This window comes from Dendrobates tinctorius, unplaced genomic scaffold (genome assembly GCF_039654945.1).
Source record: "Dendrobates tinctorius isolate UK_male_01 unplaced genomic scaffold, ASM3965494v1 ptg000075l, whole genome shotgun sequence".
In the NCBI taxonomy this organism is placed as follows: Eukaryota; Metazoa; Chordata; class Amphibia; order Anura; family Dendrobatidae; genus Dendrobates; species Dendrobates tinctorius.
In genome coordinates this window covers 53024339-53050701 of record NW_027361743.1, presented here as the reverse complement: position 1 = coordinate 53050701, position 26363 = coordinate 53024339, and the positions used below count along the sequence as shown (strand labels likewise).

The 26363-nt window shown below is 44.5% G+C and overlaps 1 protein-coding gene across 1 annotated transcript in view; it reads left to right on the top strand.

Annotated features, from left to right (window-relative positions):
• Window positions 1-421: 421 nt before the first annotated feature.
• Window positions 422-26363, top strand: part of FOXO1 (forkhead box O1) — a 51517-nt gene continuing 25575 nt past the window's right edge. The window contains exon 1 of the mRNA XM_073583273.1: window positions 422-1207. Within this exon, the coding sequence (XP_073439374.1) occupies window positions 665-1207 (543 nt within the window). The 5' untranslated portion in view covers window positions 422-664. The remainder of the gene's footprint in view (window positions 1208-26363) is intronic.

The following is a 26363-nucleotide window of genomic DNA, read 5'->3' as shown; positions in this document are numbered from 1 at the left end:
CAGCACAGCCGCGTTATCTGCTCCGGTCATTCCCCTCTCTGCTCTTTGGATCGCTCCGGCTGTTTGTGGCAAGCGCGGCAGACACGTTGCGCACAAGGAACATAAACAAACCGCACACCGCTCCACACAGAGACATAACAACATGGCTCTTAACCCCTGTCACGCCGGCTGTGAGATAACCTGACCAATCACACGCCCATTATCAAGCAAAGAAAGGCAAAGATGGGGTTAAGCTAGTGACGTCACAGCCTCATCTCCGCCCACTCAGCGGCATTACTAGGTGAAGGCAGGAGAACTCTGAAAAGTTTGGAGGGTGGAGAGGGGGAGGAGTTAGCCATGGGACGCCGGGATTGGACGCTGCTCTGTCACAGAGACCCCGCCCACTACCCCCATTCCTTCTTTGTAGAAGTGGGCGGGTCCGGCTCGTGACGGGCGCTTCCAGTAACTGCAGCCTGTTGCCGGGGGGCAGGTCGGACATTCAACAGGCGGCTGTCGAGGAGAGAGGAGCGTGAGTGCGGGCGCAGTGTGTGCGGCGCGGTGACGCACGGTCTCTGTGGAGTGACGCGCCGAGTGAGTGACGCAGATTTCTTTTCCCGCGGAGCGCCGCTGCCTCATGAAGTGACTGAAACTTTTGCGGCAAAGTTAGTGCGTAGTGCCGGGAGTCATGGCTGAAGCCCCTGCGCCCCCGGTGGTGGAGATAGACCCGGACTTCGAGCCTTTATCCCGGCCCAGGTCCTGCACTTGGCCGCTGCCCCGTCCTGAGTTTAACCCCAGCAGTTCCGCCACCTCGTCCCCGGCGCCCTCCCTGCAGCCCGAGCCCGCGGCCGGCAATGTGGACTTCATGAGCCTGCTGGAGGAGAGCGAGGACTACGAGCCGGGGGTGTGCGGGGACTTTCTGCAGCTGCAGCCGCAGCTCCCCCACCCGCAGCAGCAGCACCCCCAGCCTGGAGCCCTGCACGCGCCCCCCAGTGTGCCGGCCCTGTCCCCGGCGTCCTCCCCGGCCCCCCTGGGAGCCCAGCAGCCCCGCAAGAGCAGCTCCTCCCGCCGCAACGCCTGGGGCAACCTGTCCTACGCCGACCTGATCAGCCAGGCCATAGAGAGCGCCCCGGAGAAGAGGCTCACCCTGTCCCAGATCTACGACTGGATGGTCAAGAGCGTCCCCTACTTCAAGGACAAGGGGGACAGCAACAGCTCTGCGGGCTGGAAGGTGAGCGGTGGGGGGGTGGTGATCGGGGCGATCAGTGTGTGGAGGCCCATGCAGGGGGATCGGGGCGATCAGTGTGTGGGGGCCCATGCAGGGGGATCGGGGCGATCAGTGTGTGGGGGCCCATGCAGGGGGATCGGGGCGATCAGTGTGTGGGGGCCCATGCAGGGGGATCGGGGCGATCAGTGTGTGGGGGCCCATGCAGGGGGATCGGGGCGATCAGTGTGTGGGGGCCCATGCAGGGGGATCGGGGCGATCAGTGTGTGGGGGCCCATGCAGGGGGATCGGGGCGATCAGTGTGTGGGGGCCCATGCAGGGGGATCGGGGCGATCAGTGTGTGGGGGCCCATGCAGGGGGATCGGGGCGATCAGTGTGTGGGGGCCCATGCAGGGGGATCGGGGCGATCAGTGTGTGGGGGCCCATGCAGGGGGATCGGGGCGATCAGTGTGTGGGGGCCCATGCAGGGGGATCGGGGCGATCAGTGTGTGGGGGCCCATGCAGGGGGATCGGGGCGATCAGTGTGTGGGGGCCCATGCAGGGGGATCGGGGCGATCAGTGTGTGGGGGCCCATGCAGGGGGATCGGGGCGATCAGTGTGTGGGGGCCCATGCAGGGGGATCGGGGCGATCAGTGTGTGGGGGCCCATCCAGGGAGATCGGGGCGGTATGTGGTCGGTGACATGGTTGGAGTGACCCCCTAAAGTCACACAGGGTGTCTATAATGTCAGCTGCCGTGTACGGTTTATCACTTGCCATATTCTGAGACAGGTTTCACCTTCTTACAATCGTGGGTTCATAAATACAGAATTTCTCCAGTTGATTATTGGTTGCGGAGTCTCAGCCCAGTGTAAAGTCATGGAGGAACTGACCTCGTCTTAGAGGAGAAATCGGGTCTCCTGAATGTAGTGGCTGCTGGAGACCATTGATTGCCTGCAGCGCTGACACTTGACACAGTACCTGATGTATAACCAGCACTTGAGTGTCAGATTACCGTGTGATGTTCCCCGGTAATAACCTGCTGCGAGGTGTCAGCGCCATCAGGTAAGCCAACGCCTGGCAGCACCTGCACAGCAGCGGCCTGACAATGGGATGAGCTGTGCGGAGGGGGATTGTCTGGGGCTCTGGGGACCACATCTGCCACTGTGCAGCTATTACCCAGGCTCCGAGGCTCAGGGCTCATTACAGGAGCTATCCCCATGATGATCCTGAATTTACTATAACAAGGCTCCGAGGAGTCGCTCTGCGCGCCGCACTCAGACTGTACATGGCTTGTGAAGGCTGGCGTGTATCCTGTGCATGTATGTGATATGCTGTGACTATAGATGACTTGTGGTGGCTGGCGTGTATCCTGTGCATTCATGGAGTACATGTATGTGATGTGCTCTGACTTCTGTAGATGTGTCTTTCAACTCCACTCCTTAAGCACCCACACAGGTAACGGGTCATGTTTTCTGGATCTCCTAAAATCAGTGCTGTGGAGGCTGTAAGCTAAACCTCCAGCTCCTGAATATCCCTGACTCCATAGCCCTGGTTGTATGTATGGCCACTCTCTTCTGTGGTTACCCCTTGGGTTGTTTGTATGGCACTCTCTTTTCTCAGGTTACCCATTGAGTTGTATACATGGCACTCCCTCTTCTGTGGTTACCCCTTGGGTTGTATGTATGGCGCTCTCTTTTCTCAGGTTACCCATTGAGTTGTATACATGGCACTCTCTCTTCTGTGGTTACCCCTTGGGTTGTATGTATGGCACGCGCTCTCTTCTGTGGTTACCCCTTGGGTTGTATGTATGGCACGCGCTCTCTTCTGTGGTTACCCCTTGGGTTGTATGTATGGCACGCTCTCTCTTCTATGGTTACCCCTTGGGTTGTATGTATGGCACGCTCTCTTCTATGGTTACCCCTTGGGTTGTATGTATGGCACGCTCTCTCTTCTATGGTTACCCCTTGGGTTGTTTGTTTGGCACGCTCTCTCTTCTATGGTTACCCCTTGGGTTGTATGTATGGCACGCTCTCTCTTCTATGGTTACCCCTTGGGTTGTTTGTTTGGCACGCGCTCTCTTCTGTGGTTACCCCTTGGGTTGTATGTATGGCACGCTCTCTCTTCTATGGTTACCCCTTGGGTTGTATGTATGGCATGCTCTCTTCTATGGTTACCCCTTGGGTTGTATGTATGGCACGCTCTCTCTTCTATGGTTACCCCTTGGGTTGTATGTATGGCACGCTCTCTTCTATGGTTACCCCTTGGGTTGTATGTATGGCACGCTCTCTCTTCTATGGTTACCCCTTGGGTTGTTTGTTTGGCACGCGCTCTCTTCTGTGGTTACCCCTTGGGTTGTATGTATGGCACGCGCTCTCTTCTGTGGTTACCCCTTGGGTTGTACGTATGGCATGCTCTCTCTTCTGTGGTTACCCCTTGGGTTGTATACATGTCATATACTTTGTATAGTATTTACCATGTTCTGTCTGAGCTGCACCCATAGAAGCTCCACTTTATGATTTCCCCCCCCACACTGCTCCATTGTGTAGTGACACATTCTCTCCACTATCCATTTCCGCTGGACTGCATCCTGAGGAAGAGCTCATTGTCAGGTTACTCTTTTCTGAGAAAGCCGGTGATTATACATGAACTCCAATTAATTATCAACCCGGTAATACTTTGAGACTCGGCAGGGAGAAGCGATGTGTTGGAGTTGACTTTTTTTTTTTTTTTCCTCTTTTGCTGAATGTTACACACGTTTTCTCTGGCCTGTTATTAATCTTGTCCCTCAGGGATCCCAATTATTGAAAAGTCTTTTCTTAGAACTGTTCCAATTTGTAACATTTAGAGTAGCTGCTCCAAGTGATCTCTCTCTCTGGACCTGAGGGGAGTTGTAATTTCGCAACCGCTGTAGAGCCACAGGTTGGAGACCCTGCTGTAAACAGAAGAGGCTCTGCCCCACGGTGTCACATTGCTGCTCTCAGTACAGACTGTACCGTGGGTCAGCGTGACTGATGTGTAATGCACCACTGGGGCTGTCTGTAATGCCACAGTTACACTGCATCCTTTACTTACACGTGTTCACTTTGTGTCTCAAATATTTATTTATTTACATTCTTACAGTTTGTTTTAGTCACATTGTGTCTCCCTAGGAGAAGTTTAGGATTATGTAAAAATGTATTTGCTCCAAAATGGAATTGACTCCTCAACCGGAATTCTCTTTGTCTGGGACACTAGGCACTTTCTTAATGGAAACGGCTCCTTTTGCTTTCTGACGAGTTTGCAACTGCTTTAGAGATTTTCCATAATTGATGTGTTCACATATTGTCTTAGAATGGTTTAGTTGGGTTGTTGTGTGACACTCTGGTATGTTGATATAGAAAAAAAAATTTTGGAAGGTTCCTAGTGCTACAATTAAGAAAAATATTAGCTAAATGATGCTCGGCAATCTTAATTTTATATTCTATTGAACCTGGACTTCCCCTTCAAATTTGACTGTCACCATCTACTAATGGGTTTCAGAAGAAATTTAGGTTATGACTACTTTCTGATTAGATACAGGTGTAGGAGGTGAGAAAAATACTCCTATCTCTACCATCTGTGGTGCAGGACCTGGTGTGACACAATGCAAATGTGTGAGCAATCCTGCATAAATCCTAATCGTTAGGGTCTATGCCGGTCTTCAGTCGCCCATCACCTTCTACTATGTATAATATCCCATCGTTTGTAGCATGTAATACTTGCAGATGTTGGTGTCGCGACCTGTGATCTTCAGGAAGTATCTCTGTGAGTTAAGTGACATGTCAATGATTCACAGGTTATGCCCTGGACCTTCAGTGTGGCTCCCTTGTCAATGTATATACGGTGGATTTTACCAGCAATGGTTAGGGTCCTGTTTAATAGAAAATAACTCCTGATTGTGTGCAGTGGAGTATCTGTCGTACTCGGTGCCCCTTCCTACAAGGAACGCTGCGTGCTCCAAGTTCACCCAAAGGTCCAGTCCTCTCCTCGATATAGAAGGTTCTCCTACATTCCGGCAGGGATTACAATTCACACGCCATCCAAGAAACAAAGGCAGATTGTGTCGTCTATATTTTTTTTTTTTTTTCTCTCAACAGTATTTAGTAGAGCAATTAAATTTTTCTGAGCTGGCAAAATCGTGAATAATTAGCGCACCTTTGTCTGCCTTCCCTACCTGTAATGACACGAAGGTTCACATCTTAAAGCCTCGTCTATAAATGAAGGCTGAGACTCGCGCTGACGTTTTATAACAATAGTTACAAATGCTCCTGACAAATATGTTGTAAAAGTAATGAGGTACTAAATGGAAAATAATTAGCGCGTGAGTGTAGAAATAGGTATGTGACCGCTGCATGTTTGGGATATCACTGGGGTACCATCGATGAGAGCGTATGGACATTGGTGTCAGTATATTGAATGACGTGGACGTTTCTCGTATTCTACATTCAGGACTCTTGGGTCTTGTTTTTAGGGATCGTGCTTGGAGCTTGTCACAGGACTGGTTAGAAAAAAACATCTAAAATTGAGTTGTCTGTGTACGAGGCAAAGCCCTGGGCATGGATCCTGTATGATGCCGCCGAGATCCATCATACTGTGCATTAACTCTTATACCCGTCCCTGTGGGCTGCCATATCTTTGTCAGTCTTCACCAAAGTCCTGGCATTTGTTTTTATGGCCCTGAAACATTAGGATAAAGGTTCCGACCACAATGTGTGAAGTTGGGCTGCATTGTAGATGAGAGAGAATGGAATTGAAATTCCTAAAAAAAAAAATACAAAAATAAAAAAAAAAGCCATAAAGTGGTGACTGATCTCTTAAAGGGATTTTCAGGGACTACAACATTGATGGCCTATACTTAGGATAAGTTATCAATTTCTTATTGGTGGGGGTGCGACACCCGGCGCCACCCATGATCAGCTATTCCTGGTGTAAGCCAGAAATGCTCAGCTCTGACAACGGAATAGTGGCTGCGGCCGGGTACTGCACATCCGCCTTCTATTCAAATCAGTAGGATGTGGATGCGCAGTACCCGGCCACTATTACGTCATTGGAGCTGTGCCTTGCAACAGCTGATTGGTTGGGGTGTGACACCTGGCACCTCCACCGATCAGAAATTGATGACCTATCCTAATGATGGGCCATCAGTGTTAAAGTCCTGGACAACCCCTAAGACCTTCCAGGTGTATTTGCCAATTATAGATTTGGGGAAGAAATCTATGTGACTGTCTACTCATCACATGGAGCTTGCAGAAATCCATGTGATTGGATTGCTGCAACAGGAATATATATGTATATATAATTTATTTCCTTCTAACCCCCCCCCCCCCCCAATGGGGGTTATATGTTTATCTCATAGTCATGGGAAAAAAAAGTTTGATGGTGTTAATTTGACTTTGAGAACAATTAGTTGCGTGTGAATATACCCTAAATAGGGAACTTTCCATGGGCATGACGTAGGTTGTCACATGCTCTATAGCAGGGTACAGCCTATATATTTTTTTTCATTCGGTAAATGCTTTCTCATTGTAAATCACATAATGTAGGCTACAAGTAAAATATAAAATCTCTCTAAAAAAAAAAAAAGTGCACGGGACAAAGCCTGTTTCAGCAGAGGAAATAGCTGGGGTGGAGCAGACTGACAGAAACCCACAAGTGTGGCAGATGTGAATAATCTGAGCTTCACTTGTACTATGACTAATTCCCCAAAACTCAGATAAAATGTCCCTATAAAGATGTGATATTTGCATAGGTTACTCACTCAAGGGGTTGGGGTTTGATGGTGTTAATCAACCTGATGAGTCTGGAGTATTGATGATGTGTGGGGTGACCTGTGGGTTTGGTACAACTGCTGTGCAAGTCGTAAAGTCTCTTGCTGAAGTGCTAGTATCTGAGAACGTCTGCAGGCTTTTTTTCCCGCTGATATTTTTTTTGTATTAAACCTTAGAGATTGTCCTTTTTATAACGGATGTCCTATCACTACATTGTACCATCAATACTAGATTAGCGGGGAGTCTGGTAAAACTTGCAGTTGTGCATTTGAAGTGCAGAATCCCAGCATTTTTGCACTGGAAAAAAATGAATTAAAAATCCATTGTAACTCTGCACCAAAAGCGTATAAAAAAAAAAAAAAAAAAATTGCAGCCAAAAAACACGCAATAATCAGAACAGATTAGGATTGAGTATTTTTGTATAGATATCTGGGGGAAGAAAGTCGCATTAACAGTGCTTGGGAATGTGGCCTCGGCTTTCTGTGGGAAGATATTGAGGCATTGTTTTGTTTAATACTGCAAAATCCATCATAGTCACTCCGAAAAGTATCGCTATTGTATGTAATGTAGATAGAGGAGTTAAAGGGATGATCTAAAGTATTATTCCGTATTCATGGTGTAGGTAGGGCATGCCTTTCCGATTGCATTTGGTCAGATCCCGAGAACTGGGACTCAGAAGGGCCTTGGCTGAACGGAGTGGAGGTCGATCATGCTCACTACCGCTCGGCTGATCTACAGCCTTCCTAGTAGAGTGAATGGAGAGGCAGTGCACATGATCAACCTCCAGTCTTGGCATCGGTGGGGGCCATGGTGGTCGAACCCCAGTAACCTGAAGTTTTTCCCTATACCATGGATAAGCGATAAGTTTTAAACCTGAGTACGTCACTTTAAGTGAACTGTAAAACTCTACAGGAAAGATGTATATCTTTGTACCGTGTTAGCCAGTAGATAGAAAAATATTCAGGATTGAGAGTCCTCAGTGGTTGATACCTTTTAATGGCTAACTGAAAAGATGGTAACGCATTGCAAGCTTTCGAGACTACTCAGGTCTCTTCTTCAGGCTAGACTAATACAAAATCTGAAGAGTCACATTTATGCACAATACAACACAGAAAAAATGCAATGGATAAGACAAGTGACGTGAACGTCACTTGTCTTATCCATTGCATTTTTTCTGTGCTGTGTTGTGCATAAATATGTGACTCTTCAGATTTTGTATTAGTCTAGCCTGAAGAAGAGACCTGAGTAGTCTCGAAAGCTTGCAATGCGTTACATTTTAATGGCTAACTGAAAAGATGGTATCAACCACTGAGGACTCTCAATTCTGAATATTTTTCTGTAAAACTCTACTAATTAATGTAAGGATCCCATGCCTCCCAATGTTCACGTGTAGATGTATATGGAATAAGTTGCACCCTAATTGTACCCTACCACATAAATAGGTCTAGTCATTAGTTTGGGTTTCCTGTCTGGAGATCGCCGTGCAATACAGTTTTACTGTAACATTGATATATACATGCTCATGTTTGATGCCGTTTGTGATGGAAATTCGAGCAGCGCCTCTCTCTCTTTCTCTCTGTCTCTGTCTCTCTTGACCCCCGGTGCTGCGGCTCCTTTAAATATCCTCCAAACCGCATCAGGCGCCGCATGTACATCCGGTGTCACAGCTACAGGCCAGATCTGGCGGCCCGGCTTTTCGCCGCACGCCAACGGACCCCTGACACCAGATGTGTGAAAGAGGCCTTACTCATAATAATCAGTTATGAACATTTCATCAAACGGCTGGAAACCTCCTCCTACCTATTGCCACTTGGTATGTGTGCACACAGTTGATGGATGTTTTTGGAGCTGTCCAATAAAAAAAACTTGCAAAAAAAAAAAATGCTTCAAAACCAGTTCAGGAAACCAAAAACTCAAATGAGTGTTTTATTTCTGACGCCGTCTCTACTACCCAGCTCGTTGTTTGACTGCCTTGTACCCTCCGTGTGCGCACGGCCTCACTGCTTTCTCATCCACTTTGGGATTCCTGTTTCGGTGATGGACGTCGGAATATGAGCTGTTCCTTTTGTAATCCCGGCAGTTTGCAGATTAACACGCCTGACTGGCTCTGACAGCGATCGATGAAAGATTCTGTCATGTAACCGTGTTTGCCTTCGCGGCTGTTGTATAATACATGCGTCATCGCGCGGAGAGTTTCTGTAGTCTGCTCCTGAGACTAGAAGAAATTCACAATAGATTCATAAAGTGTTCACACTTGTGGCTGTCGCTTCTTTTGGATTTGGTGTCGCCTGGCCTAAGGCTATCTTCACATGTCGTCTTCTGAAGTTTTTTTTCTGTATGGAAAAAGTTTACTATGGACAGAAAACACTACTGAACATTATGCACATTTTTGGTGCATTTTTGTTGAAATCACATTTTGATCTCAATTGGGGAAAAACAAAAAAACATCCAAGGGGAATCTGTCACTACATTTCTGCCAATCTGAGAGCAGCACAATGTAGGGACAGAAACCCTGCTTCCAGTGATATGTCACTAACTGGGCTCCTTGTTGTAGTTTTGATAATCTCCTGATAAAATTGTGATTTAGTCACCAGAGGACTGGTAAACCTTCCCACTCCGTCTTCTATATTCATAAGCTCTGTATAGCACCGTCCTCACCACTGATTTTTTTTTTTTTTTTTTTTTTATAGCTATTTTTAGCTATAATTTTGATAAAATCACAAAGTAAATGAGACACCACTGGAATCGGAGTTTCTGACCCTCCATCATGCTGCACTGAGATGGGGTTTCAAAAACCTAGTGGCAAATTCCCTTTATAGAATTGAATTTATTTAAAAAAAAAAAATACCACAGGTTAAAAAAATAAAAAAGACCACAAAAAAAAAATCATAAAAACATACATTCTCTCCATGGGGATTGGCAGCTTGTTTTAGACTGCAAGATTGGGAAAAGAGTTCCTAGGCTATTCGCAGTGTAAGGCTATGTTCGCATGTCGAATACTTGCCTGCAGAAATTTCTGCAAGGTTTCTGCATCTCTCCGTAGGAAAAACGTGGCAAAAACCGTGCATTTTTGCATGTGTTTTTGGACAGCGATTTAAGGCTTTTTTGACCTAAATAAATATATTTTTTAAAATTTTGTGATATAATTTCTGGTTCATCACCACCTTTTTCATGTTGATGCAGTGGCATCAAGTTAATGGGATTAGGGCTTGATTACACACATACACACACACACATACACACACACACACACACACACACACACACACACACTCACTCTGTCACCAGCCTATGTAGGATAGTGTTAACAGAACAAATGTACATATGCTGCAACCAAATTGCAACTGTTAATTTTAAAGGAAAAAAAAGTTGTGTGGGCTCCCGCATAATTTTAATAACCGGCTGAGGGCTCATGTTAATATTCTAGGAAGGAGCAAATAGCCATAAAAGGCTATTAATATCGGCTCAGTGCTGTTTGCTTAGCCTTTACTTGCTAGTTTACAGGGGGACCCCAGAAAAAAATTGATATTGGTCTCCCTATAAAATCTAGCTAGCAAAGGCTAGGCAGACAGCTGCACGCTGATATTAATAACCTAGGAAGGGGCCTTGGATATTGACCCCCTCACAGACTAAAAACATCAGATCTCCGCCACCCCAGAAAAGGCGCATCTTTAAGATGTGCCAAATCTGGTGCTTAACCTCGCTCTTCCCATTTGCCCTGTAACCGGGTTCATATTTGTGGGGTTGATGTCACCTTTGTATGTTGGGTGACATTAAGCCCACAGGTTAGTAATGGAGAGGCGTCTATAAGACACCTATCCATTAGTAACCTCATAGTGATATTATATAAAAAAACACACCCAGAATAAAGTCCTTTTATTTGAAATAGACACTTCTTTAATGAATCTTAATCAAACCATACTTACTGAACCAGTTATCCATCGAAGCCAATGTCTCCTACAACAAAAACAAAAAATACTAAACTACAATATTCCTCACCTGTCCACAGAGGAGATAATCCATAATGTCCCACAACGATCCTGATGCTTTGAGAGCAGTCACATGTGACTGCTCTCAAAGACAGCCGGTGATACCCTGACAGGAGGTAATCTCTCCCGCAGTGTATCACTGTGCTTCAATGAAAAAGTTCTGGTGAACTCTCATAGCAGCTCAGTGATACTGACAGGAAGTAATCGCTCTTGCAGTGAATCGCCGGCGGGTGGGTAGAGCAGTCACATCTCCAAATGTGACTGTTCTACTTTTGAGATCGTCGTGGGACATAACTGTGAGCACATGCGCCGGCTGATGAGACTACGTCTCCAATCAGCGGCGCCTGCTGTCACTCATCAGTGATGGCAGACGTAGCCCGATGGGAGCAGTAGTCTCATCAGCCCACGCCTGCTGACCTGCGGTAAGTTTTGCACTGCAGGTCACCGCTGCAGGTCACATTCACACCTGTGGGGTCATGCTGACATCATGACCCCGGAGCGCTCTGACTGACGGTCTTGCTGGCGGTAGCGTTACCACGGATAACCTCTGTGCCGGTGTTTCCCACACTGTCACACCAATGACAGCGTGGGAAACACCATAGGAAGCTGGTAAAAACACAAACAGGAACTCGGCAAATCCACAAATCTTTTTATACCTGCGTTTTTGCTGCTAATTTGACTGACTCAATTGAAGTCAATGGGTGAAAAATGCCACAGAAACGGAGAAAGCATTGACATGCTGCAGAAAAAAATGCACTGTAAATACTCAAAGGAAAACTACTGATCATGTGCACAACCTTCAGGATTGTCATTGAGCTAGCTTGCATAAGGATTCCATGGTGTTTTTGGCCCATTTCCGCTTGGAAAAAGGCATCAAAAACGTACTGCGTGCACACAGCCTGAATATTCCCTAGCGCCTCCATTGTTACCCTTTAGGTCATAATCGGAAGTTGTGTATTATTGCACATCCATGTGGTTGCCATAAAGTCCCCTAATAAGCATTTTTTTATTGCCGTGTATGTGTTGAATTTCTTCTGAATTTGACTTGTTCAAGTTACCTTGATTTGGTGCCACCACCGTCTGGCAATAGACTGTTCAACACTTTTCCATTTTAAACTTTTTTTTTTTTTTTTTTTTCTTTAAGGTGTTTTACATCTAGAATATGGCATCTAGTATAGACTGTACCACGGTCTGTTTGTCCTTCAAGGCTATTGATAGGAAGGTTTGCTGCTACATTTTATACTTTATCAATATCTGATGTATTCTAGATCATTTCTGCAATATCCATTGAGCATGTTGGTAGCAGCAGAGTAAGTCATGGATCCAGTCTACAGGAATGAGAATGCAGAAGTGTATCCTCAGGCTGTGTCCTCAGACAGAGACACTGTGAGAAGACTGAAAATGATGTAACATTAGCGATGCTTGGAATAGTTCCTCTAAAAAGCCTCAGATTTGAGATCATCCAGTATAACACGGCAGGTTATTCTAGCCCTCAAGGGAAACTGTTCTACTTAAAGGGAAATGTAACCGAGTAGAACATCATACAAAGCTTAAGCAAGTTTCACATCACATACTTTCTGACTGGCGTAGCATGAAAAGTTGGTTGACTCAGTTGAAGGGTCCTTAGATCATGGGCCCCATAACAGAGAGCCTGTTGGAGATGTATGTGTTCATCGGTCTTCCACTTTTAAAAAAATAAATGGGATGGATAAGGAAGCATGTTTGTTTCCCTTTCTTCATTTATAAAAGGAGAATGATTATATAATTGTATTGCTCATAGAAACCATTGATGTAAATGGAACTGTAATACCTCAGTAGCCCTGTGGAGGCACTACAGGGGAAACTGAACCTTTACTGCCGGAATTCTACACAGATTACGGTCAATTCCTTGTACTCCCTCCAGGAGACTTTATGATCACCATCTTATTGCCAAGGGGCATTGTAGTGATAGGAATTATCCAAACTGGAGAACCCCTTTTAAGCCTCCATAAATGTTTACATTGTCTAGTATGTCTTTAGATTTCCTTCAATCTGTGACTTAAAGGGAATCCGTCAGTAGGCTCATCCCTCCTAAGCCGTCTATATGGGCATGCAAGTCATTGGAAACGGAATACCATGATACCTTGATATCTGCGATCTGATGTCCTATTCCAGAGAAATCCATGTTTTTCTTTAACATGTAAATGAGCTGTTAAAATCTATGGGCTGGACTCTGCATAGGTTATTTTAAATAGAAGGGGGAGTTACAGCTGGGTTGTGTAATGGCTGCTGTGCTGATCTCACTGCAGAGCTATGTGTGATTATACCTGACACATCTGCAGGTTCCTTCAGCTTCAGAGCTGTGAGAGCTGCAGCCAATCTGTTTGAGACCAAGTTCAGTTCGGTGTTACATGTCTCACACTGGTAATGCCCCCATTATTTGGAGGAGGATTCTCCTGCAGATCAGTGTCCGGCCCATAATCTTAGCAGCTCATTTACATATTAAGAAAAACATGGATTTCTCTGGAATAAGACATCGGATCGCAGATATAAAGGTATCATTTTATTCAGCTTCCTATGACCTACATATCCATGTAAACTGCTTAGGAGGGTTCATCCTACTGATAGATTCCCTTTTATAATTGGCATCTTATTCACACCTGCTGCCATGTGTATGAGTGAGGCTGAGCACAAACTAGTTACCGCTGCAGTCACTTCAATGGTGAAACTGGACCTGACAACTTTCAGTTCATCTGTAGAAGCATTTGGCTCTAACTCTCTTCCTAACAGATTCTAGAGGCATTGAAAAATATTGATAAGCGGGATAAATGAGGCAGAATAGAAGCAAAATCCATATACTGCAGTACAACCCCTGTAACAGGTATACAATGGAAAATTCTCAGGATATGTGACGACTACTAGATTGGAGTGGGACCCCCACTGATCTTCAGAGTGGACTGTAGTAAAGGGGTTTTTACACTAAGCGATATCGCTTTAACGTCACCGGTTCTGTGACGTTATAGCGATATTGCTAGCGATATCGCTATGTGTGATACTTACCAACGACCGGCTCCCCCGCTGTCCATCGCTGATCGCGCGGCTCCATTTCTCGTCGTCAGCTTCCTGCTGGGCTTCCTGCTGTGACGACGAGCGATGCGTGGAGGCAGGCGGGAGGACGTCAGGATCGCTGTGTGTGAAAGGTAAGTATCGTCCGCTGCGTCGCTGCTGAATTGCTGTGAGGTCTTTCTGTGTGGCAGCTCACTAGCGATCATTTAGCGATGCACCAGCGATCCTGACCGGGTCGGATCGCTGGTGCATCGCTAAATGTAAAAGGGCCTTAAGAGCAATGACTGCCCACTTTTGATCTGATGACAGGACACGCTGCTTTTATATATTTTTATGATTTTGGTAATTGAGACATTAGAGCGTGATCACATTGATGTTACTATGGTAGGTGCTGGATTCTGCTCTCCCTGGAGTCCGGTAATTTACTCTTATGCTTTTGTTTTTTCCTGAGCAGAAGAGAGTAAGGAGACGGTCACATTGGCAAAGCACAAATCTGTTTACACACTCTTCCCATCCATAGTAAAGTTAGGTCCGGAGTTTCCAGCACAGTTAGGGTTAGTGCACACGCTGCGGATTTGCAGGTAAAGTGACCTGCGGTTTGACACCTGGACAATGGAACCGGTGTCAAACCGCTGCGGAATCCGCAGAAAGAATTGACATGCTGCGGATTTAAAACTGCATCATGTGCACTGCAGATTTGAAATCCCATAGGCTAACATGGTACTGTACAATGTGTGTGGAGCTGCTGCAGATCCGCAGGCCCAAATCCGCTGCGGATCCGCAGCAGAATCCGCAGCGTGTGCACAGACCCTTAATCCTCTTCATATTTGACCATTCAGCAGCCCATCGCCCGGAGCACCTGATCAGTGAACATATACTGACCTTTAATGGCTTTAATTCCAATTTGCAGACTGTTTCTGGGTATTGCTCCTAGTCAGTGCAACCTGGGCTCAGACCTGACAGTGTCCAATGATATTTGCAGCACACACAACTGTGACAGGAGCGGAGGATAAATGCTAAATTTTGAATGCTACAGCTATATCTGCAGTCAAATGGCGTTTCTTAAGGTAACGCAATTCTTTTAACCCCTTCACAACCTTTGACTCCTACATACCCTCTGGTCCTGACTCATAAACCGGCGAATCCCCATAGCGCACAGTCACTCAGCCGCTGAAGCCTTATTGATTTGGACCGGACTACCCCTTTAAAACCTTATAGAAAGATTAGGCATAAAGGAATAATATCACCTTCCCATGTCCATCTAGACCTTGACGACAATGGATGAACAATACCCCACCGACCTGATGGCAGAGTACAATAAATGTCTGACTTTAGATATCCAAGCTTTAAATTCAGAGAATCGGACTGGGTTTAATAGGATCATGAAATACTAATATGTATGAAATTAATTGCTAGTCTCAGTTCTGTTTAGCTTGCTGTAAAAGAAATAACTTTGCAATTATAAGAAGCTTTACATCCATACTTAGCAGACAGTAATTACTCATCGGTAGAGTTATTATCCAATTCTAATTGCTGCATTTGATCTTGTCGTGTTGGCGGAAGAAGGATATAGAAGAGCCGGTGTTGGCTGAATACTATCCTCTGTGTATGTAGAATTAAAGCTTGCATTTCTATAGTCGCGCGTCTTTTTTGTGCTCTGATTTAAAGATGATGGGGTATTATTTATCCATCGTTATCTAGTCAAGGTTTGGATGTAGGTGAGAAGAAGCACTGCAGCCTTGCAGCGCTGGGGTCCTGGGTTCAAATCCCACCAAGGACAACATCTGCAAGGAGTTTGTATGTTCTCCCTGTGTTTGCGTGGGTTTCCTCCGGGCGCTCCAGTTTCCTCCCACATTCCAAAGACATACTGATAAGGAATTTAGATTGTGCACCCCATCGGGGACAGTGATGATAATGTGTGCAAACTGTAAAGCGCTGCGGAATATGTTAGCGCTATATAAAAATAAAGATTATTATTCCTTTATGCCCGACCTTACACCTATAATACTTTAGGCGTATGGTTAAAATTTTGGCAAACAAACGTTTGGGAAATGTTTAAGGGTTTTTATTTTCTAAATAAGGATCCAAGGGGTAATGTTTCTCGTTTCAAACCTGACATGCCAAGGCAAGGAGACTTTTTTTTTTATTTATTTATTTATTTTTTTAAGCCTTGTTTTGCTCCTCTGTGAAATTAATTGTGCAAATTGGAAGAGAACTAGAACGTTAGTCCCACACGTTGACGTTTTAGGACTGCTACTTCCAATATCGACCAGCAGCTAACTAGCCTTGCCACAAGACTTCAGATAAAAGCCAAGACCAGAATCTCAATTTGCAGACACTGTTTCGGGGTAGTGCATCTCATCAGTGCAACGTGAGATCTCGTTTGGTTTAGGTGAGAGGCGTCTGACCGGGATCCAAAGGGTAGGCAAATGAATTTTAGGGTTGCTACTACCAATAAGTGGCACTAGTGTTCTAGTCCTCTTCCTCTCTGAGGAGGCAATTTTGCATAATTTTCTGAATAAAATTTTCTCTGAAACTCTTGCCCCGCAGAATAGTCCTAGACTCGAAAGCCTCTTCATTTTAGCCTAATGTCAAGATGTCCAGTTTTCAAATGGGCTTTTTGGGGTATTCAGCCAAATGCGTAATGACATGGGCGTTTGGTCGCGTAAAGTATCGCTGTAATCTACCACCTCTGGACCTAACTGGAGATCACCTCCCCTCCCTCACTTTTTGGGTGTCTGGTGCATTGTCTCATGAGAGCTTTAAAACTTTCCCTGCAAAATAACGTGACAATCTCTTGACTGCATAAACTAACTGCTCGGTCCATGTAGGCTGCCCAGACACCATTAATATCATTCTATGAAGAAAAGCCAAAATTTCCAGATCATAACAAAGGGTCAGCTACAAAAATAGGCAGCAGTTGTTTGTCTTGCTACAGATCAATTAAATTCTTCTTGGCACCCTCATATGCTTTTTCTCTCGCTCCGTTTTCCTCCAAGCTGTTTATGCCTTTTTACTGTTTTTCGTGAGCCGTGCATTGTATTTTTTTTTTTTTTTAATCAGAACACTTCTTTATGAAAGTTGGTTTCATTGGGGTCTTTGTCAATGAACAAAATAAAAGAATTCAATAGAGTAACTTGGTTATTTTTATATTTTCCTGTAAAAAAAAAAAAAAAAAAAAAACAGCCTTGATACCGATCCACAATAAGTCACGATGTGTTTCCTCCACAAGCACGAAAAATAACCCATTTATTATTACAGCCCTGACTCAACTTGAACTTGCTGACACTGGGATGTTTTGGAAGTTAATCACAAGGAACAGGTTGGGGCAGACACTATGAACGCCAGGTCTGAGGATTACCTGCTCATTATAGAGTGTTCACCAGACTACCTATTCATGTAGTAAATGATTCTAGTTACATGGTTAACACTCTGACAATTAGGCTTTTGATGTAGATACAGGAATGTGTTGCTTGGCACCGATCATTTACAATCGCTGTGATTGATTCTACATAGTTGTGATGCTTTCTAGGACCGCGCTGAATGCTCATTAAAACCAATGAGGTGCCATGTTATTGGGGTTTCACATAATCTGAGTGTGGATATTGGCCTACCATTACTTAATGAGGAATGACTAGGGAATGATGAGTGTAGTATACTGCGATGAATTGCTGTTTATGTAATAGTGACATCGTTCTAGGGAGACCTGTAAAGTGCAACATACACTGAAAATTCTTTATTCAACTTACTCCTTGTAAATCTCAAGGGGAACAAAAAATAAATCCCAATCTTGGACTGTTTGTGCTTTGGTGCAATTGTGTGTTTTTGTAACTGCCTTCGACTCAATCTTGAGCCATGGTGACTTGTTGGATGATCGATCAGTCTTGTGCAAGCCTAGATGAGTCCATCAGGGTCTTCTCCACCTTTATCTTAATTGTATCATCCATCTGATTGCTGGTCTACCTCTTCACCTTGTTCCTTCTATTCTTCCAACCATGATGTCCTTCTCCAGTGATTGGACACATCATATGAAGAGAGCAAAGTAGGCTTGGTGATCCTTGCTTCAAGTGTCATGCCTGGCTTGATTTGTTCCAAAATTTATTCTTGTTCTTCTTGCCATCTATGGTATTGATAACATCCTTCTCTAGCACCTCATTTCAAAGACGTTGATTCTTCGTCTGTCTTGTTTCTTAATCGACCAGTTTTCACATCCATGTATTGCCACAGAAAAGACCAAACTATGTACAAGCTGTGCAGTTCTGATAGAATCCCTGCTGTAGGTGTAGCAGTGCTCAGAACACTGCTCTCTGTATAATCCCACCCACACCACTGATCGGCAGCGTCTGTGTGCACTGCGCATTGTCAGGAAGCTGCCCGTCAGTAGTGGGACTGCCTGGTAAGGTGACACCCTAGTCCAGCAGAGGTTAATCTCCTTACATATCATTGTATGTATTCTACAATACACAGCCCAGTAAGAGACATTCCGGGAATCAGGGTCTCTGCTCCTACATCACGCTGCTATCAGATTACGTAACAGAAACCTGCTGACCGTTTACCTTTTAAATGGGCTTTTTAATATATGCTTCAAGAACCTACCAATTCATACCTGGACAATTTCTGGAATCTGGGTTACCAACAGAAGAGTCCATATCAAGATGAAGCGCCGGAGCGTGGAACGGTCACCGTCCTTTCACTCCACATGTTACCCCTCTGCCGAAGATGTTTTAAATATTTGCAATCAACACTGGATTTTAAGGAATGGTGAGTGCATCCATTTCTTCATCTTGATATCGACTATTGATGTCACTATTTTCTGTGGATTGGCACCCGGAGGTCCTGGTATTAATGCCTGCAGTGAAGTGGTCCCCATAGTTGGACATTTTGGCTTGGGTGCCACAGCAGTGCGGATTGCTTTGTATCTGGTGTGGACTCCCAGAAGTGTATTTTTTCATGTTAGTTAAAGCATTTCCTGGCAGTGCACTACGAAAGTATATCCTGGAAATATTTTTTTATTTCTGTTGCGCCAACGTGTTCCGCAGCATTTTACAAATCAGAGGGCACGGGTACAGACCATATCGGACATTTCAGAGTTGGCACACAACTCAGCAAATCCCAAGAGGAGTGAGGGCCCTGCAAGCTTAGTCTGAGAAGGGTATGTGCACACAGCTTTTTCAGGTGGGCAAGGTCTGTAACTCGCCTGAAAAAGCGCTTAATAAATGTTGAAAAGAGAGAACATATACTGCAATGTGAGAACAGCTTGCTGTGGATACATTCAGTCTTTTGAGCTGCTTTTAACAGCTCCACATTTCTAAAGAGGCCAAATGGTAAAAGTGATATATCCATTCTTCAGGTGGCTCAAGCCGCTCACTATTTCATACATACCAGCGCAGTCATCGTGTGCACATACTGGCACATCTGCCACAAAATGCCAATATGCTGAGTAGAGACTTGTTGCACTATTGCTTAGTGTGAAATCCGTAGCAAATCTGTATGTATGGCGGTATTCTTATCACCATAGCAGATGATAAGCACTGAAAAATGGTATTCTGACATTGTGCCAACGTAGGTATTGAATAAGCCAGACTGGAGTCTAAAATCTGAAACTTTGGAATCAATCTGACCTCCGGTCTGACAGTGTTTTTACTGTGCATTATAGAAAAGCCTCAGCCTACCACACTTATTTGCAGGAGTCTTTCTTACATGCCTAGAGTCCCTTTTGGATGATGTGTAATGGTGATGTATATTCTGCTGGTTACAATTGGCGCTCTGTCTTGGGCCTCTTTCACACATCTGTGTCTCTGGTACATGTGGTGACAGTTTTCACATGTACCGGAGACACTTGTGCATGTAGACCCATTCAAGTGAATGGTTCTGTGCATATGTCAGTGTGTTTCCAGACCGTGTGTTGCTGATGTGCCCATATTTTACCAGCAGCACGGGCTGCAAAACGTCCCACATACGGATGACACACAGGGATGTCATCTGTGTGACAAGTTCCGGCGCCTGAGAAGCAGCAGTACATTGGGTACTGAAGATGGCTCTCATTATTCTCCCCTGCTCTGCTGGCGATCAGCGTGAAGAGGGGAGAATGAGTTATATTCCATTGATAACAATGAGAGCAGGCTGCAGCTGGTGGGACTATTACTCCCATCAGCCTACACCTGCTGCCGTTAATATCAGTGAGAGCAGGCGGCGGCTGATGGGAGTATTCATCACCTCCCACCTCCCCAATAAATAAATCCATAAATCTGTTGTGGCTTCCCCTGTAAAACTCACAGCTGGTGGCTGCATCCCTCAGCAGTTTGTTTCAGCAAGGGCAGGTTATCAAATATAGAGGGGTCCCCATGTTGTGGTTTTTTTTTTTTTTTTTCTTTCCATGTTCTTTTTATTGAAAATATTTAAATGTAACAGTGTTGAGAAAGAAATCATATCATTAGTATGAACAGAAATAATTACTTCCCATACAAATTTGCGTACAAAACTCAATCACTGCTAACAAGTTACAGTATTTTTTTCTTTTAATTAAATTATAATTGAGAAAAACAAAACGTTGAGGGGTCCCTTACCAGCCTAAGAATACCAGCCCCAGCTGTCAGTTTTAGCTTGGCTGGTTGTCAGAAATGGGAGGGACCCCACACTTTTTTTTTTTTTTTCTTAAAATTATTTAAATAATTTAGAAAACTGCATGGGGACCACTCTATTCTTCATTACCAACCTTGCTGAAGCTGACAGATGAGGGTTGCAGCCCCAGCTGTGAGTTTTGCCTGGCTGCTTATAGAAAATACAGGGGAACCCACGCCGTTTTTTTTTTTTGTTTTGTTTTTAAGGGCAGTTGACGGGTGATGAATAATCCCATCAGCCAGTACCTGCTCTCACTGTTATTAGCTGCAGCAGGTGTAGGCTGATGGGAGTTATAGTCCCATCAGCTGCTGCCAGCTGTCTCTTATCAGTTGAATATAACTCTCATTATTCTCCCTTGCTCGCGCTAATCACCGGTAGAGCAGGGGAGAATGATGAGGGCAGTCATCAGCCCCCGGAGTCGGGGAACAGTGCTAACTGTATCACTGCTTAGTTGCTGGTATGTGTGGTACTGATTCGGCAAACGGTTGCCACACGTGTGCCGCAAGTATTACACACAAAGGACACTGACATCTCTGATACCTTTTTTTCCGTACCGGAAAAAACTGACATGTGAAACTGGTCTTGTGGAGGAATTTGCGACTTTTCTGCCAAGTTTCTACACATATCCGCTTATATTTTATTGTGTGCAAATTCATAAAAATCTTCTCCCGCTTTGCCAGTGTGTATGGTGTTTATTGAATTGTATCCAAATGTCTAGGGTAAATATTTTTCACCTTTCAATAGCGTCATATTGAGTGAAGTGTAACCAATTCCGTTTATTGTTGTTACTTTGTTGCTTTTGTACTTGTAAATGGCCTTGGGAGCAGCACACTGTCCATAGCTGCTGTGCCAAGGGTCATTGGCAGGTAGGTTTTCGTGACATAGTTGGATAAGATCTCTGCGCTGACCTACGTAACACATGCAGCCGGGGACTGTTTGTTTGAATCCTTCTAGTTACAAATTCCTGACCTCTGACCATGGGTAAAACAGGTCTGTTATTCCCCCTCCAGGTCTTTGGGATTAAAACATTTAGCTGCGCTAATCTGAAACTGAAGGTTGACAACGGTTAACATGCCGGCTTTTGTTAGCAGCACATGAAGCCCTGGTCAATCATTGGGAGTCGCTGCCTTTACCGGGTTATAGCGTGTGACTTGGTGTAGCCACGAACAATGGACTTTTATGGCTGTTCATCTGTGACGCTCTGTGACACATTAGCTAGATAGGGTAAATATCATTAAAATAAGATGTTGCGAGGATTGCTTTGCTATTTGTCAAGATTGGATCCAGAAAGGGCGATAATTAATTACTTTCGTTTTTTTTTTTTTTTTTTACAAGGTGCTAATCTCATCTAAGCCTGATCAAAGTACAGTACATTAGGGCAATTCAGGACAGGCCTTCCTTCTTATATGGGAAATGTGTGTATGTGAGCACTTGGAGGATTAGCGGCAGAAGTTTCTGCATCTTTTGGCAGGAAAAACGCAGTGTAAAATACATGTCTTTGTTGCATTTTTTTTTTTTTTTTACGTGCGTTTTTTGTTGCAAATTTTTCCCCACTCATTACTACGGGTGAAATCTAAAAATAGAAAATAGTGGGCACCAATTAATCTAATCTAAATGATCCATATAGCCAAGGCGCAAACAGAAATGTGAAGAGTCAAGAAAAAGAGCACAAAGTATAGTGCTGCACAAGGCAATGATACATAAAATAAGGCTTTATTACAACAAAAATGGCAGACAAAGTCACAATTAAAAACAGTTGGGCTATGTACCCACGTTGCAGAAATGCTGCGGAAATTTCCGCAACCCCCGCCGCGGGTAAAACGCATGCGAATTCACATGCGTTTTTCCCGTGAAAAACAAGCGTTTTGCAAACGTTTTTCGCTTGCGGAATGCTTGTGCATTCCAATCGATTTGAAGCATCGCTTGGAAAGATGATTGACAGGTTGGTAACACTTGTCAAGCATAGCGCTTGACAAGTGTGACCAACTTTTTACTATTGATGCTGCCTATGTGGCATCAATAGTAAAAGAATGTAAAAAATAGTGATATACTCACCTTCCGCCGGCCGCCGGAGCCTTCCCGCCTGTCCGCCACGCTCCCGGCATCTTCTGGTCCCAGTATTGCTTTACGCCATAAAGGACCTGAGATGACGTCACGCTCGCGAGATCGCGACGTCATTGTGGTCATTCGCCCAAAGCATTACTGGGAACGGAAGATGCCGGGAGCGTGATGAGAAGCGGGAAGGACTCCAGGGACTGCCGGAAGGTGTGTATATCACTATTTTTTTATCTAAATTCTATTTTTTTTTTTTTTTTACAGGTATATGGTACCCAGAGCCTGGAGGAGAATCTCCTCTCCTCCGGACCGTGGGTACCATCTGCACATGATCCGCTTATTTTGCGCATGGTGGGCATAGCTACATGCGGAAAGTAAGCAGAACAATGCAATCCTATATGTGCGGAATTCCCACGATTCCGCACAAAGATTGAGCATGATGCATATTTTTCCGCGATGCGATTCAGCCGTGGAAAAATGCGCAGCATTAGCACAGCATGTGCGGATTGCCATAGGATTGCATGGGATGCTTTCTCTTTTTTTGCGTTTTCGCGGCAAAATCGCGTGTTAAACGCCTCAAACGCAAAAAAAAGCACTACGTGTAGACACAGCCTTTAAAATCATTGTGGAGCGACATGGAAAACAATGAAAAGCAGCTGAGTCAAAAATATGTGCAAAATGCAAAAATATTTGAAGCTCACAGAAGAAGTCAATCTTATGGATACATAACTCCAATGACAAACAAAGAGCAATGACTGGATTGCCAGGGGGAGTGATGCAGGTTTATCTGTAACTATGAATAAATGCCACTAAAGGGCATAATAGTGTCCATCAAGCTGTATAATATGTGGCCCAAGCACACATGTAAACATCCATTGAGGTCCTAATACAGACTGCACAAATACAGTATATCATGTGGATTTTAATTGGTACGTGGTTTGGTTTAGAAAAACTTTTGTATTAGATTTACTCTTGGTGCAAAAGTTGCTTTTGTGCTAATTGCATTGGTCTCCAAAGGTTTTTATTGATTTTTCATGTAAAAAAAAAAAAAAAACTTCGGTTCTGGCAGAAGAGCACTGGCTATAGGTGTCCACTTCCAGAAAGTATAGTTTCCTTGTGGAAAAAGGGCTGGCAGTGCGGTAAGGCTGTAGGAGTGACTGCTCTGATGACCTCTCTGTTATCTAAATAATATCCTGCTTTTTCATAGCCCATCACTTCTTTCCACTTCCTTTCATCCCTGCACTGCTTGTCTTCAGCATATTCATCAACTGGAACCTTGTTCTTTTTATAAAATAAAGCATCATTGAATAAAAAAAAAAGTATCGTAAAACAGCTGAAAGTAAAGTTGAAGCTGGAGCTACACAGGAACGCCACATTCACACTGTAAGTATTTTACATCCGTACGTGTAAGCCAAAAACAGGCGTGAATCAGTTGAAAAGTATAATAGAAACGCATTACCACTTCTGTATTTGCCACCCCCTCTTGGTTTTGGCTTACAGATATTGATGTGAAATACTAAACTTTTGAACGTGGCCTTAGGCTATGTTCATACGATGCATTTTTGCAGGTTTTTTTTTTTTTTTTTTTTTTTTTTTTAAAGCTTTTTGCTGCCTTTTTATGCAAAAACTCAACAAAATCTGCTATTTGTAAGTAGCTTATTTACTGCCAAGAGCAGGTTTTGCCTGCGGGGAAAAAAACACAGCAAAAATGCAACTTGTGAACATAGCCTTAGGCTATGTGCTCACGTTGCGTATTTTCTACATTTTTTTTACGCACATAACTGGTCCCAAAATGCAATGTGTCACGCTGGCGCCTTGGCAGGTTGGCGCGAGTGAGGGGGTTGTGGCCCCATTGTGCCACAAACCAGACTACCCTGGAGGGGCGTGACTAAGACAGCTACATCAGTCTTCGCTGGAGCCTCTAATGGTGAGGTCAGGCTTGTGCGGCAGGTATCTTACAGGTGCCACTCCAGGGTGGTGTCTGGCTGTGGCTGCTGATCTTACTGAATCTGTGCTGCACTCTATGTACAGGCTCAGTAGTGGCCAGTGCTGTGGGGTCGTAGTGGAGATGAATCTGTGCTGCACTTTATGTACATGTTCAGTACTGACCAGTGCTATGGGGTCGTAGTGGAGATGAATCTGTGCTGCACTTTATGCACATGCTCAGTAGTGACCAGAGCTGTGGGGTCGTAGTGGAGATGAATCTGTGCTGCACTTTATGTACATTCTCAGTAGTGACCAGGGCTGTGGAGTAGTAGTGGAGATGAATCTGTGCTGCACTTTATGCACATGCTCAGTAGTGACCAGTGCTGTGGAGTAGTAGTGGAGATGAATCTGTGCTACACTTTATGCACATGCTCAGTAGTGGCCAGTGCTGTGGAGTAGTAGTGGAGATGAATCTGTGCTGCACTTTATGCACATGCTCAGTAGTGACCAGTGCTGTGGAGTAGTAGTGGAGATGAATCTGTGCTGCACTTTATGCACATGCTCAGTAGTGATCAGTGCTGTGGAGTAGTAGATGAGATGAATCCGTGCTGCACTTTATGTACATGCTCAGTAGTGACCAGTGCTGTGGAGTCGGAGATGAGAAATCTGTGCTGCACTTTATGTACATGCTTTATATACACTACTTGGTAGTAGACTGTGGGGGTCCTCTATACAGAAGCTTGCTCTTTAAATCTGTAGTTGCAGAAACCCACCAGCCGGGCACATGTAAGAATTGGTCCGGAGGCCATTTACTTCCATTGCACGAAATTTGTTAGCATCTAAATTATGTAAAATGCATTGACAAGTGCGTACATGTAGACGACTGGCAGTGACCGCGGTAAATGCAGAATATCTACTGTATAATATCGTAAGATCCTGGAAAAGGAATATCACTATGAGCATGAAATGGTTACACTGGCAAAATCTTTTGACCTGCACATTTGAATTGCCCAATATTTGACAAAACTGCTTATTAAAGGACTTATTCTTTGTTTTCAAGTCATAAAGCCATTATCAGGCCACATTCTTGTACCACTAGGACAAAGGTTGTGAGGAATGAAACTTCAAAGTCTGGTTCTGATGGTAAGGCTAACAGGAAGCGAATGAGAGAAAACCGGGCATTCCTCAGCTGAGTCTACATCGCTCTTTGCCTGCTCAGGCTAGATTATAGATTCCCCACCCGCCATGTGCAATCATTGGCTCTGTCATAGTGCTGAAGGGGACCTTTAATAGGGAAAACTATACAATGACTTCTGTATTATGAGTGTTGATCAAGGTTATGCGATCTACCTAGACTGGACACATTCTCCTCTACTTGATCACTGCTACCTTTCCCCCACCTCCCCAGAGAGATCAATGGTGAATTTATATGGATACATATTAGATTTGTGTTTTTTTTTTTTTTTTTTTTTTTTTTTTTTAATTTTATATGCGCTTTCAATGGGGGGAAAAAACAATTCCTTCCTGAAATCCTCCATGTCTGATCCATCTTTCTCCAAAATCTACCATCAAGGAAAGGTCCAGACAAAATATACATCTTAGTTGTCCAGCCCTGTAGATATCTTGGGGGGGGGGGGGGGGGGATTGGTAGTCTTAGGTGTGTACCATAAATGAGTGCCATGTATATAGCAGTAGAAAAAGATATATATGACCTTAGCATGTGAATTACCATAAAAGGGTTTTACTTGCGTTTTCCACCA